Below are 15,402 nucleotides of genomic sequence, written 5' to 3'. Positions count from 1 at the left end.
CACAGTTAGGTGTTATACTCCAGTGGCTGGAATAAAATAGTGGAGGTTTTCTTAATTTTAACCCACTGTACAACTAGGGAGGTACTTTTTATATCACTACTTACATTCACCCAATTATGAAATGAATATTTGGTAGAGACTGAATTTACCCGAGAGGTACTGACCCTGTTTAAGTAGTGAAGTTTTCATTTCCATCCATCAAGAAGCTTGTCTATCATTTGAAAGCAAACATGAAGATAAAGAAAAGACTGCAAGTAACCATACTATAAATGAAATTACTTTCATTCTTACTTGCCTCAATGTCACTCATGGAAACCAAACCTTTCTGGATGCATCTTAGAAGTCACATACAGCAAATGAAGAATTGCTGAAAGATCCACATATCCTCCTCTGACTGCTGAACTGGAGGTAGGAAATATGTAGGCAACTCATACACCTACCCAACTGCGTAATCTTCTGTGAATCCTGTAGATCTCTAGTCTTCTAACCAGTCCCACAAAAACTATGCACAAATATGCAAACGTGTGTCTGCAGGACCACTAACAGCTACCCAACTTCTTCAATTAAAGTCTTAAAAGATTCTTGACATGATAAAAAGACACTCTCAATAGTCACCTTGTCATTATCTTCTCTTTATGAAAAGAACTCACTTTGTGTTGTTACTGAGAAATTTGTATTGCCAAATCAGTGGAATAGGTTACTACAACAGTAATAGCCACAGGAGATTTGCTGATCTCCAGCAGAAATAGCTTAAAGATAATGCAGAGGTCAAAATCTGTTTTCATAAATACAAGACATCACCTCAGTACTCTGTATAGAAGTCTATTCATGGAACAGTCTAAATCTTTATTAATACTTGCCAGTGACAAATCTGTTTTACTGGGAAGCCACTCAACAGCCAATATAATACATTCACCACCTAAAAAATAAGGCTACAATCCTTTGATCAACCCTATTTGCTCTACACTTCTAAGCAAGTTCTTCCAGACAATGCACTAAAGCAAAACAAGTACCCTTGTTTCCAGTATTTTAGTATTAAAAACTATCAAGATGCATTGTCTGTGGACAGCTACGTAGCAATAAATATTACAAAGCAGTCTACACAAAAAGGGTTGCAAAGGTGACTGTAGCCTGCTTAAAGTCATAGCGCTACTAGCAAGCAGAAATCACAGATACATTAGGACAGCAGCAGCAGAATGCTTAGCTGCCCTGATCAAAATCCAGCTTGCTCACTAGTATCTTGTACTTCCTTCACAAAACCAACACACATGTAACACTGTTCTGTACCAGTATTTCAAGGACAGCTGGGGAATGGCTGAAATACTACATATGAGTTACCCACTTTTTCTGCATTAAGGAGACAACAGAGACAAGGAATTGCAACAGAACTTCCTTCACTAACAGAGAAAGCGGTATGTTGCAACATCCCTTTTGAGGCACACATCACTATCAAGAGCAAAAATAATAGCTGTGTTTCATTGCTATGATACGTGCAGTATCAGATGCTTGAGCAGAATTTCATGAATTGTTTTTATTAAACCACTGAGACAGCACTTTAAATAGCCATGAAGAGGGTTTCTCTTACTGCTGCAAGAACAGCTTGGGCTTAAAACAAGTTCTGTGCTTGTTCCTAGGAATGGAAGCTATTTTATTTATATAGATTGTATTTCCTCATCCTCATTCCCTGTCTAACTGCTATCTCTTTTCAATCTCAGATCCAACTTAATCCCACAGAGGCAAGAGAAAAGAAAATCTTCAGCCTAAACCAAGAGAAAAGCACTAGAAGACAAACAAAAAAGCAGCTAACAAATAATGAAACAATGTTTCCACCTGGAGGTTTTTAGATGTCAGCTACATTTTGTTGAAAATACTGGAAATTTGAAAGTCACACTGGAAACTCCATGAAGTAAGCATGGTGTGTGAGCACAACGCATGTCGCAACAGATAATAAAGGATTTCACCACAAAGCTTGGTTAAATAAGAAGTCTTGATAATACACATTGAAGTGTTTTGAAAGATAGTGCAATGTGTTCAATTCATTCACAGCAAAAAATCACCCTCTCTAGCTTGATTTGAAGTTTTTTCAAGAATGCACTTTAGCATTACCAAGCTAAAGTAATTACATAAAAATGGAAGCAAACTTCCCTCAGCTGTGGCAGATCTCATTATAACAAACTACTGTTTATAGATGTTATTTATTCCATATGCACTTGACTCCCCTTTATTAAGTGATCCATTTCTCTTGCATTATCTTATTAGAGATACCTATTTTAGAGGCAAAAGGTTGCTTGGAAGTAGCAACATGCCTATGTGGGAAGGGAACTTTTTCTCTCCTTTCCTTCCCCCTCCAACATTACTGCAGGAAAGAACAATCAACTGTGGAAAGACTGGAACAGTTCAATGGGCATAAAAGAGGTAGTAGTAATAAATTAGAATATTGCAGCCCTCTTTATGGGTTTCAGACATTGCTTCACAACTGATACCATACATGAATTTTAAGCTGGCTGCTGGGTCAGGCTAGCTCTGGAGAAGCACGACAAGCCATTACTATGCATCATCATCAGCTAGGGCTTAATAGTGAGCCTTCACCGCAGAGAAATACAGCTTGCTTGCAGGACACTGGAGCCCAGATCAGAATGAGTATCTCCTAAGTTACTCTAGCAACAGCAGAGCTTTTTGCTCTCCCAAAAGTTCAGATTCTTTGCAGGTGGAATGCCCCTTTACAAGTACCTGTGCAAAGATCAACCCCATCTAAAGTAATCAGAAGCCAACTTAGAGCACAGGGTCCCCATTATTATTATTATTTTTTTAATCAAAGCTTGTTTCTACAAGTTTCATTTGAGGCTGAGTCAAAATTCATTGCTTCCCTTTTTGTGTGACATGTGACATTCCTTCTGCGTGACATGGCAAAAAGACCCACAGGGCAGCAAACTGTAGTCCTATGTGTACAAGCCAATGTTTTGGCTGGACACGATATGTCATTCTGTCACTGGCCAGCTTAAAAAAAAACAAACACACAAGAACAACAAAAACAGAAAGCAAGAATATGCAGCTGTTTACTTCCAGATGTACTGCGCACTGAAAAAAATGAAGCAGGTACTCCCCCACCTCCGTAACAACTCTTGAATTAATGGGGTTCCTTCCTGTCTACCCCATATGAAAAACAGCTTGATCCCCTATAAAACATTTTATACCTTTAACAAAGCATTATAAATCTAGATCAACTAAAGCATTTCCAAAGAAAAACAACCACCAAACCTCCACTGTGTGAGCTGTGAGCATTCTGTGGATTTTTACTGTGTATGCCTGCAAAGAAAGCAGGGGTTAAAAACACGAACCAAAACCAGGCAAAGTCCTATTTTCCAGTAGCAGCTTTTTCTACCTTCTCATGTGAAGTTGCTTTAGAGGTGAAGTGTGACAGGCCAGGATGACGGAACATTCCAGGTTGCATGGTACTGCAGCAGGTGCAGTACAGCTGAACGCAAGGGGACCGCAGAGTGGTTGTTACTTGTTTCCATTGTGACAGGTGTATCTTTTGTCCCCACAGGACTGAGGAGACTGTAACTGTAACTGACATTCTGAAAGCACAAAAACCTCTCGAGAATAGTTCTGCTAGGTTCTTAATGGCTATGATTTCATTGAGGGGGGCTTGTAGGCTGGCTAACCACCACCACAGCAGGCAGCAGCAGGAGTCTGAATTAGCTCCAATACATTTAGTCTTATTTTATCTTTTACGTGAGGTAAATCTCTAAAGAGAAACAGCAAACAGTCCACACAATGCCAGAACATCTGGGCAGCAGAAAGAAGGTCCTTCACCTTTCACCTCCGCTACCCCTTCATTCAACTAGAAGATGCCAGGGAACATTTATAGAGTATTTCAGTAACAGTACTTTCAAAAAAATATAGAGGGAGATCAGTCAGTTTTCTGTACCCCTCCTCCCTTTTACTAACATTGCTCCTGCCCTTTGAAAAAAAAACAAAATCTCTTGAGTGCTTTCATATCTTCAAGGGGTAAAAGTGCTAAAGAGCATGGCTGTATTTCAAACACAAATGCACAAATCAGTTCATGGCTGCTGAAGCTGTTCTACTGGAAATGGTAAAACCAGCCAGCTAGAAATGTCACACAGTTACAGACACAACCTTACATCAAATAGGTGATGAGAGCTCAGAACACTGTGGTCACCATTTACAGTGTTTTACTAGTCTGCTCCCCTCCTACCACAGTATTCCATCACTGTTCAGCTTGTGAAGGGGTCTTGCTCTTACATTTGCCAGCTTTTCTGCATTTAATGTATTCATCAAAAAAAACCCTTGGTGATTAGAAACAGCAAACTAGAGAAAAGCACTAAATAATATTGGAAACTGAAAGTCCTTAAATTATTCACAGATTTCAAACAGTTCTTTAAGTACACCGTGGCATTTCAATAGCCATGTAATTCAGTCTGACATCATAAACTACAGCACTGTGATGCTAATTTGGGAGACGATTACAGCTGTAAGAGGTTGATTCAGTCTTCATTTACACATAATCTGTGGTTTGTCTTACGAAAGGACTAAGGATCTGCTAAATTCTAAATTTTAGGGGTGCATCACTCCACCCAGATGTAGCTAAAATAATTCCACTAACCAAACAGTAACAACACCTCATTACAACTCACTAGTGGTTAGCATCACTGAAAACTTTCTAATTTTTACCTACAACTTAGTGAAATATCATATATGCTGCAAAATCTCATGATAACCTTCTGACGAAAAATTCAGCATGTAATATGATAGTGAGATCTTACTTGCTGGGACTAATATCTATCACCATACACTCTCCTTTTACTACTGCACTTCTAATCGTTGAACTGCAAGACCTTTGTGAGGGCATTATTATAGTTACGTAAGTCAAAAGTTACAGCCCAGGGCTCTCACTAAAATCAGGGAGTTTCTCCACCTACTATGTACTCTTCTCTCTCCTCCACAGAGTTTGTATGGGGAGGTGGAAGGAAGATACAAGTGTTCGCGTTCTATTTCTTTAGGGCATCAAATGAAGTTATACCAGTTTATGTCTTAGAAACTTAACACATCGCTGTCCACTTCAACATGTGGATGAAGATATGATGGCTCAGAAGATAAGAAACCCAATCTTCAGGGCCTTTTCCTTACACTAGGGTACATCAATGGGAATTTTGCTACTCATTTTATGGAGTAGGAAGAAAACCATCACAAGGGTAACCCTGATTTTTATTCTCACTATTCCAATTTCTCATTAATTCCTTAGGAAGGAAGCAAGGAGAGGTTGGCACGTCAGTTGCTAAATTACAGCTCTCAAGCTTGAACTGTTAAGCCATGTTTAGTACAACTCAAAACAGAAAACACTACACAATCTTTAGGAAGAATTAAAGATACAAGAATGAGAGCTTGCATTCAGGTAATTGAAACAAAGTTATCAAGCTCAGCATAAGGCAGGTACCACGTTACTAACTCCCAGATTCAATCAAAATAGAGCAGGAATATTTAAATTGTAGTCTAAATTAGATCTGCAACAATCTTCACAGAAATAGGCAAGTCAAGTAGCAAAGTTATCTTTGGAAAAAAATCTATTAACCATAATGGAATGATAATCCTCTTAGATTCATTGATGCTGACAGATTAAATACTTTAAATTCATCTTTTATTTTGTTAGCTCATTTGACACAAAATAAGTCCTACGTTTTTAATATTATAGTGGGAGTAGAAGGAGTTTTGCTGTTACTGTGGCAAATTCAGTAATAATGGAATGCCTCTGGGTATTCAGTAGAACTATAAACGATGTTACCAGATGACAACTGGAAAGGACTAACTTGCTTCCACTTTCAACGTACTACCACTATTTATTAGAAACCAAATTAATTTTACTGAATTTGCTTTCTATTTAGAAGAAGCCTAAAAAGCTGGACTGATAACAAGAAAGAATGCACAAATAAACATGTTTTCCCTATAACAAAGTGTTAAAAATAGGGTTACATATACAAAAATAGGGTTAAATATACTGCCAACCTTCTGCTCCTGAAGTCAGGCCGGCGTACCTCCAACAATGGAGCAGCCTGAAAGCTCCAAGCAATCCTCCTCCGTTCTCCTCCGAGAAACCACCGTGCTTCAGCACCAGCAAAACACCTTACAGCAATGTTTCTCAGTCCCAGATGCAACTGCCAGACAGACTCCCCAAACCTACATACAGACCCTTTCTGCTCTACACGAAAGCCCTAGCTACAAGATTACTTACTGTCCTGGTATTTTACTCACAAAACCTTTCAAAAGGCTAGTTTCATACTTTGGTTGATCAAAATTAAATGTTGAGACCTGGAAACTTTTCGTTATACAAAATTATTCACTGCATAGCCCTTTGCAATAAATTGAGATGTTAGCATTCACTCAAAAATAAATAATATATACCAGGCCTGATACCGCTCTAGCTTATTACAGGTCCCAAAAACCTCAACCAACATCAGAATGAATGCAGCAGGCAGAAAAAAAAGACAAATCTCCAGCATCTCACTTCATGTTACTCCATCTTAGCTTAAGATATACCAAGTCACTTCAACCTTGGATCTACACATTTGACCCATTGATTCTATCAGGATTCTATAGTTTATAATGCTAAATACGCATTTTTTTCACTGCTATATTTATCACCAGAATACTTGTCAGCTCCTTTTACTCTTTTTATAAAAGGGAAATCACTTATTATTTGACTATGAGCCATATAAGGAGGCTCAAAGTCTTAAGAACGCACAATTTTCCAGGAAAAGAATATATCCAGAATTATAAAGCTATTTTAACAAATCTGTATTATTGCAAAATTACTTTGCTCTGAGAACTACATGATGTGAATAACAACATTCAGAATTTTATCTGGAAGCCTTCATTTAGGATGTACTGCTAAAGAGGAATGACATGCATTAAGTATATGCACCGGCTACTGCCTTCAAGTGTGTCCCCCCTACTCACAACTGACCTGCGGTACAGAGCTCCGACAGGCGAAGTGTTGTTAACCGCTACCCAACACAACGTTTTTATTTCAAACAGCCCATGTTCTTTACAGCCAAGTTGAAAGACACAAACCAAAAAGTTCCAACTCAAAACTAGCACTGTATGTGTCAGCAGCAGCAAATACCTCCTGAATCATAGAACGGTTTGTGTTGGAAGGGATCTTAAAGCCCACCCAGTGCCACCCCCTGCCACGGGCAGGGACCCCTCCCAGCAGCCCCCAGCCCCGTCCAGCCGGGCCCTGGGCACTGCCAGGGATGGGGCACCCACAGCTGCTCTGGGCAGCCCATGCCAGCACCTCACCGCCCTCACAGCACAGAATTTCTGCCCAATATCTCATCTAAGTTTACCCTCTTTCAGTGTAAAGCCATTACCCCTTGTCCTATCGGACAAGAAGGTAGAAGTTGAAATTAATATTTCAAAGAGTAACAGCTTACCACAGATCTTTAGCAGTTTTAAATCTGGCCTAGAACACAGCTAACCTGAAGCATCTGTCACCATAAAAGTCATAGACACATCTGTGGAACCGCAAATCAGATACGGCTTTACATGAAAGGTTGAATTCAATTAATAGAGCAAATTTGTTTTTCTGTAATGCAATTCATTAATTGGAATGGTGCAAGTATAGAAGCAATTTTGTGAATAACTGTTCACAATTTATAAGAAATCTCCATGTTTGCTCTTTTTATGTTCACTGTCTGCCAGGATTCAAGCAATTCAATTCCACATGCAGAAACGCTCACAGAAAAGAAGTTTTAGATCCACAAAAGCACTTTCTGCTGAAAAAAAATTAAGCATATCTAACCACACAACAAGATAACACTTCTTTTAACCATTTACACATGAGCAACCTGCAATGGTATTTCAGTTTTCTGTGCAGCGAGTCAAAGAGCACTAAAACATGCACAGTACAAAATCCAAAATATTTGGTTTATCCTTCTACAAATAAAACTCTCATCAACCAGAAGCAGATTTTTCTCAAAAAGCTTTTTGACATTCAACACAAGTTAGACATAAAAGCCTGTTAAATGTTATTTTAATTCTCCATTCAGCCTAAAGACAAAAAGCAGGTCTCCTGGAAAAAGGCAGAAGCAATTTTTAAAAAGTTTTCCTCTTGTTGTTCCTATTGCTTTTTCAAAACAGGCATGGACGCAACAAAACAAAAAAGAGCTCGGCTATACTATTTCCATTCATTTTGACTACAATTTTTATGTTTAGACACATTCAATAAGCTCTATCTACAGATTAATTATGCACTTCTATTATGGCAGTTCAAGTATTCAAGCATCCATTGGACCTTCAAAGTACAGAGACCATTTAAAATTACGCCCGAACCCTTACTGGGCCGATACTGTACACAGGGCCAGGGAAGTTAACTCTCACCACAAAGTCACTTTCTGCAAGGTTACACACCGGTCAGCTCTGGAGCTGCAACTAAATCGCAGGTTCCCTAATTCCCTAGTCATGACAGTTACAGAACTGGTAATGACTGCAATTATACAGTCCAGACAGGACAGAAAACTGGTCTGTAGCATTCACAGACTGGCTGCTACAGCTTTATGCCACCTCCACCTTGTAAAGCTGCCTGGCATGCCCATTAAAGGCAGAGATTTTACTCAAAACATTTTTTTCTGTGAAACAGTAGATGCGTAGAGCACATACTTGGCATCTAAAGCGAGCCCCTTCACAGGCCAGCTTCCCCTTGGATGGCAACCTAGTCGTGGCCAGCATCAGTTGGATGCAGAGTGGCTAACCAGCATTAGGACTTGCCAGTTTGCATTGGTCTTCCATAGGAACTGTCCAGATGCAGGCTGCTTCTCCTTCAGTGGCTTGCAATAGGTTTGTGTCTTTCGAAAACTCTTCAGGACATTGTTATCCAGAAATTAAGGTCATTGGCGGCTTGTATTTTTCTCTTTCCATGACACACTAAGCAGAGGTTTCCAATGAGATGTTCACAGTAAGAATTTCAAACATGTACGGTAACACTTCAGCAAAGCATATAAAGGGTAGGATAGCTGTGTGCTGAAATTCTGTTTACGATGCATGCATGTAATCTCACATATATATTCTTGTCTGAAAAACCACGTTAATACATCATTGTTCTACCTCAATACAGACACAGTATTGCACAGAGAATACCTTGTATAAGTAAATTAATTAGATACTGCCTATTCATCCTCTTCAATAATCCAAAAGCAAGCTAATTGCTGAATAAATTCAAGCCATGCTAAGCTTCCTAACAGAAATATTTTAACCGAAATGAACTCAGTGCATTAGGGCTTCACTGAGGTCTATAACTTTCTAAAATTCAAAAAAGAAACAGGCAAAAAGCAGACAAAAGCACCTACAGCAGTAATCGGCAGAATACTCATTAGGGTACATCACATTTGAGTGTAATTGCCCTCCAGCATCCCCTGCATGGAAGTTCCTATAAAGCATTTGGCACTAAACAGTATCAGGCAAGTAACTGCACTCCACCAACCAGAAGCCTGCAATAACGGTTTCTTTATTAACAGAATTTTTTTTAATGGTGTCAAAGAAGGCCACAAAAGGGTGGGTGGGGAGGGGAAGACGGTTGAAAATGTCATTGATCATAATAATGCAGGTGAACTACAAGGTTTAGATTACTTCATCTTGTACATGGTATTTGCATCTTCTAATGCCTACTTGCAAGTGCTCTGAAATGTGGTTTATTGACCTCTAACAAGATATGATGAAGCACAGAAAAATTCATACTTGCAAATACTCATGCTTTAAGCTAAGGCCACATGATACATGACTATAAAAGTTCTTTAAAAGAATAAACAGAAAACGAAACATTTTTGTATTTTATAGAAATGAATCTGACCATCTGCTTCACTGCAACAGCAGCAGCATCTAAAAACAACTGAAACAGCAGCCTCTGGTGTTAAAACTCTGTTCTTTTCCCCAGACTCCACCTTTCAACAGAAAGCAGGACTCAAAATACAGAAAAGATACATCAAGTGGCCCTGTGGAGTCCCTCGCACCATAAGTAATTTTCCATCTTAGCATACACCATACTATTTGTATTTGCCCTCTGCAATTCACTGTGGAAAATATCACCAGATTAGCTTCTATTCTGCCCTGGTGAAAATTCATCTTGATACGAGTCCTCATACTGTAATGAAGACGGAAATTTTTTTTTCATGGCACGGAAAGCTCATTTCACCCCTGTACATCTCAAGCTTTATTCTCTACATCTGAAGAGACAGAAATTACACATCTCTTGAGGACATATATGAACAAGCACGTGTGTACAAAGGATAAGCCAAGAAAAACCACCCCTGCAATACACCACCTTAAAGGGAGAAATTATCCTGTCTTTCCAAAAATTAAGTATTTTCACAGAGATGCATGTGTTAGAAAGCACATGATGGAGGCTGTGCACACCTCGCTTCCAGGACAGGATCACATGCGTAGCTCTTCAGGTTTTTGTTTGAGTAAAACACGGAAAACTTACTGCCATTCTGATCTGTGACATTCCAGAAATTCATAGTATGCTCCCTGTGCAAAGCAGTAATGTACTCAAGTATTATCAGAGTGCAAACTAAAACAATCCTCATAAGGATTATCATTCTATAAGAGACAAAACCAGAGCACATTCATGTCTTACACTCAAAAGGAATGTTCAGACTTTCCCACTCTTTCCTATGTTACAAGACAGCAATGAATGCAGAAAAAAATTCAGGACTGAACAGAAGCCTTAACAAAACTGGACAATGACTTGAAAAAAGATACACACATAGATACTTCATGAGTTCCAAAATGTAATGTGACAACTTCTGCATCCTGCACCCAGATCTTTAGAGCCCCCAGATTTCCTGTGGTTTTAGAAAAAAATTATTTCTTTTGAAACCTTACTGAGCAATGCTATCTCTGTCAAACTGAGCCTGTATCATTGTGAAGATCTCAGAAAGGTGATAAACTGTTTAGTAAACAAACCCACATGTAAAGGAAGTTTGTTTTCTGAATAGTTACAAAGTTAAGCAATACAAACATTGACAGAGAAACCCATTTAACACACGACACACTTCAACCCTGAAGGATGGCTCAAAGCAGAACATGTGGTTTGCTACTGTAATGAAAGTTTTGTCCTAACAAACCAAAAATACAACATTATCTGAATAGAGTGATTTGAACAAAGTCATAAAAGAGATTCCTAAAGCACCCATGTCTTGCCTTAATTTTTGTTTACTCCTATGTCACTCATTAAGAATATTTCAAGTCTACACCTAGCTGAGATATTAATAACATGCACACTTTAAGATCAAATAAATCAATATGCTGACACAGTGCGTATTCAGTTGGGGCTGGCATGTCAGGAATATTTCAAATAGTAAACTGTTGAAAGTACTTACAAATAATCAAACAGCTTTACTCTCAGCAGGGTATCAGGAACAGAGAAAGAAAACTTGAGACAGTCTAATAAAGCATCAGAAATAAAATACTTTCTTTTGGATGCAGAAATCAGGACACCTAAAAAAACCCTCCCTACTCCGCTAATGCAGTGTAAACTCTGAAGCAGAGCTGGCCGCAGCAAGTCAACAACATTCCTCAAATAGAGCACCAGTGATAGCTCCTACACAGCTCTAAGCTGGTAACAATGAAGTACTCTGCAAATATGGACAGAATTCTCAGATACGCAAATGAAATTCTAGCCCACTTGAAATAAATGGAAGCTCATCTAATTTGCACAAGGGCATTATTAAATGCAAGACAAAAGGTACAATCAGGACACAGATAACTTGCACACCAATCCTGTCTTCACCACTAGATTTATTTCAGCATCAATAGAATTTGCTATTTTTACTTTCCTAAAACCAGCATTATTTCTCCAAGAGCTCTCCTGTCCAGAGGCTGGTTTGTTGTCTTGTTTGCTAGATGCAGAATAATACTTCAAATATGCAGCTTTCTGGACTGCATGTTATCAGTGCTTTTTATGTTAAAAAACAATTTAAAAAAATACTGCAAAATTTTCAGGCTCAAAGGAGATACTTGCTTCAACAGCTTACTGCCCACAGACCCACCCATATTCCATTAGGTAGCTTAGTGAAGCCTTTTATCATAATAAAATCAGCAGCAATATGCAGTGGCTACCAAGCCGTACAGTAAGTGCCATACTATTGGAAAAGGAAAATCCCTAAACAATGCTTGTTTAGAACAAAACGTACTCAGATCTAAGCCCAGCATGTAACACATAGCTTTAGGCTTTAATATCAAGACACAGAAGAATACTAATGTTCATGTTTTACAGACATCTTTATTCAGACACATGCAGCCCCAAATCAGTTCAATGCATCAATTAGATAATAAATATTAGCGACTCATTTTCAAATTACCATAGTGTCTTTGTAATTTTCCCTGTAAAATAAATGCCCAAAGCTATATATATGTATATTAATTCCAATAGATCTAAAATGCTGTGTGAAGAGTATCTACAATCATTTCTTTTTTGAATCCCCATTCAGAATAGAATCCTGGAATATAATGTTTCAAAGGCAGCTTTTAAACAACTTCATAAACTAAAATCTCACAGCTCAATGGGTTGTTAACTGCTTAAGCCAAAGCTACAAGTAAACACTATGCAACATCACAACTGACAGACTGCAGGCACCAAACTGATGAAAAAACCACACTGTTCTTCCTCAGAATAACGTCCAAAACCAACTCTGCTCCAGTCTAGAACTTGAAATGTCCTGTGTGGCAGATTTTAATTAAATAGTTGAATTTTTTTTCCTTAACAGCAACAGAAGAGCCACCCTGATACACATGACTTGCAGTATGAAATTTCAGATGCTTACAGGGCCTGATCCTGACCGTACTTCACGCAGTGCAAAACTGCTACGGAGTTGTACCAGACGTGTAAAACAAAAGGCAATAACCACCTCACACCACTAATACACATGCATTCTTTTGCAGTCACAGGTGTTTCTTGACGAAAGTGCTAAGAAATACTAGACTTCATTCTAGACTCATCATTCATTTCACTGTTCTGTGAAGCGTGTGAGGGGTTTGTTTGTTTGTTTGGAGTTTTTTGGGGTTTTTTTCCAAAGAACCACCAAAAGGCCATATTTTATCCGTTACACAGGAGCCTCTCAGAACTCCCCTCTGCTGGACCAGTCACTGGACTTGACAGAGCACAGCAGGCAAGGGGCCAGCGAGGCTCCCAGGAGCTGTGGCCAGACGCCACAACTTGCCAGCTGCCCGCGGATGAGTTCCTATACAGAGCCCAAACCCAATACAGCGCACACAACAGAAAATGGAAGCACAGACACAATGGGCACGCAGAGAGCCCTCCACAGAGCTGCTAGCATCCAAACAGCGAGAGCAATCTTTTAGGACTTAACAAGTCCGATTACTCCGTTCTGTAAAAATAAGCCATCTGTAAAAATGTGTGATTACAGACTCAAAATACAGAAACTATGTCTTATCAACAGCAGAAGGGATAAGGTAACGCTCGGTTGCCCCCTGCTCCCCAGGCACCCCCAGGACTTTGACAAGTCCAGCAGCGCCAGCCCAGGTGTCAGGGATGCCAGCCGGCGAGGAGCTGCCCGCATCCTTGGGCTTTTTACCCTAAAGAGATTGTGTCACTCACGTGATTTACCAGGGAAAAGTTTAATTAAAAAAAAAAAGGGCTCCCAGCGTGTCAAATACCTCACAGGTACGTTAAAAAATACACGCGCTCAGGTGTATGCGCACCCAGCCTCAGGCGCTGGCGTTCTCTGCCAGGTAATCAGATTCCCGCTGCCAGACATCACCGACCGTCCCCAACCCCACCATTTCGGGACAGCCCCAAGTCGCCAGGGCTATCGTGACTATGTCACGAAGACGGTGCCCAAAGGATCCACGCACACGCTGGATTCCCAGGGATGCTTGTGCACCTCAGCCTGGAGCCCTCCCTGCCCACGAAGCCACCACTCGCGGTACGTTACCTCGGCTCCCGGGGTCGGAGGGACCGGCGCCACCACCGCTCCGGCCGCCGTGCCCCTCGCTCCCCCCGCACGCAGCTCCGCCCGGGCCGTCCCGCCGCAGCGCACGGTGCCCCGGCCCGGGGGGGGGGGAAGGGAGGGGCCGCCCCGTCCCCGTCCCGGGGGGCTGGGGGGGGGTCTCTCTCCCTGCCGGGGTCTCCCCTCAGCCCCGCAGGCGACAGCCGCCGGGCGCGCGCCCCTCTCCCCGGCCGCGGAGGCGCGGGAAAGCGCACGCGGCAGCACCGCCGGCGCGCGCGGAGCAACCGGTGGGACCCCCCCCCCCCCACACACACACACACACACCCCGCACCCCCCTGCAAACTTGCCGCCGGCACGGCTGCGGGCTGCCCGGCCGGGGGGACAGGCGAGCCCCGGGGGCGGCGGGTGCCCGCTTACCTCGCAGCGCGGCCGTCCAGCTGCAGAGCCCCAGCAGCAACAGCAGCCGCCGCTCCGGGCGCGGGGGGCAGCTGCTCCGCGCGGCCCCGCCGCCCATCCTGGCCGCGCAGCCCCGCGCCGCCGGCGGCGGGAGCGATGCAAAGCTCCTCGCGGTCCCTCCGGAGCCGAGCTCAAGCCAGACAATTCGCCTCTTTTTTTTTTTTTTTTTTTTTTTTGTGGGTTAGGGGTTTGGTTGGCTTTTTTTTTTTTTTTTTCCTTCCTCTTCCCCCTTCTTTCCCCGCCTCCCCTCTCCCCCCCCTCCCCGCAGCGGCGGGAGGCGCCCCGCGCCCGGCCGGGCGAGGCGAGGGCGGGCAGCGCCGGTGCAGCCGCTCCGCTCCGCTCCCCGCTCCAGCCGCCGCCGGCTCGCGAGCGGCGCGCGCGCCCGCAGCCCTAATGAGCCGCCCCGCCCCCGCAGCCAATTAGGCGCGCGCTGGGCGGGCTCTGCCGCGGCAGCGCGGGGCCGGGATGGTTGGGGGGGGGGGGGCAGGGCAGGTGCGCCTCGAGCCCCCCCCGCCTCCCCCCGCGGTCGGGCCCGGACCCCGTGCCCCCTCCGCGGGGGTGCAGGCGCAGCTGCCGGCGGGCGCACTGTGTGCCCGGCCCGTGCCGGGGGGGGGACACACACACGCGCTGCCACCGCTCTTCCCCCGTTACAGTCACACACCCCTTAACCAACAACAACAAAAGAAAAAAAAAAAAAAGGAAGTACTACTGTTAACAAGAACATGAGGAAAATACTACAACAGCCATCCCCCACACCCAAAGCAAACACATTTTGTGCCATCTTTATTAATATTGCATGGTCCTGTGATCAAAAATTCTTTTTCTTGCCAGGAGTGTCACTGTTTCACTCTCCCTTCCCCCCCAACTAATTGCATATAAATATTTTTATTGCATACCTGATAAGGAAGGATGACACACATCCAAGCAAATTATAAGGCCAAAAAATCACCGGTTTGCTCAAGTG

The 15,402-nt window shown here is 42.3% G+C and overlaps 1 protein-coding gene across 2 annotated transcripts in view; it reads right to left on the bottom strand.

The window, feature by feature from the left end:
• UNC5D (unc-5 netrin receptor D) overlaps positions 1-14,587 on the bottom strand; it is a 168,422-nt gene extending 153,835 nt beyond the window's left edge. For both annotated transcript variants that reach the window (XM_037371789.1, XM_037371790.1), the window contains exon 1: positions 14,400-14,587. In XM_037371789.1, coding sequence (XP_037227686.1) covers positions 14,400-14,496 — 97 coding nt within the window. In that variant the 5' untranslated portion in view covers positions 14,497-14,587. The remainder of the gene's footprint in view (positions 1-14,399) is intronic.
• Positions 14,588-15,402: the final 815 nt, after the last annotated feature.

The sequence above is a fragment of the Falco rusticolus genome, chromosome 20, assembly GCF_015220075.1.
Source record: "Falco rusticolus isolate bFalRus1 chromosome 20, bFalRus1.pri, whole genome shotgun sequence".
Classification (NCBI taxonomy): domain Eukaryota; kingdom Metazoa; phylum Chordata; class Aves; order Falconiformes; family Falconidae; genus Falco; species Falco rusticolus.
This window is presented reverse-complemented; position numbering and strand designations above follow the sequence as displayed.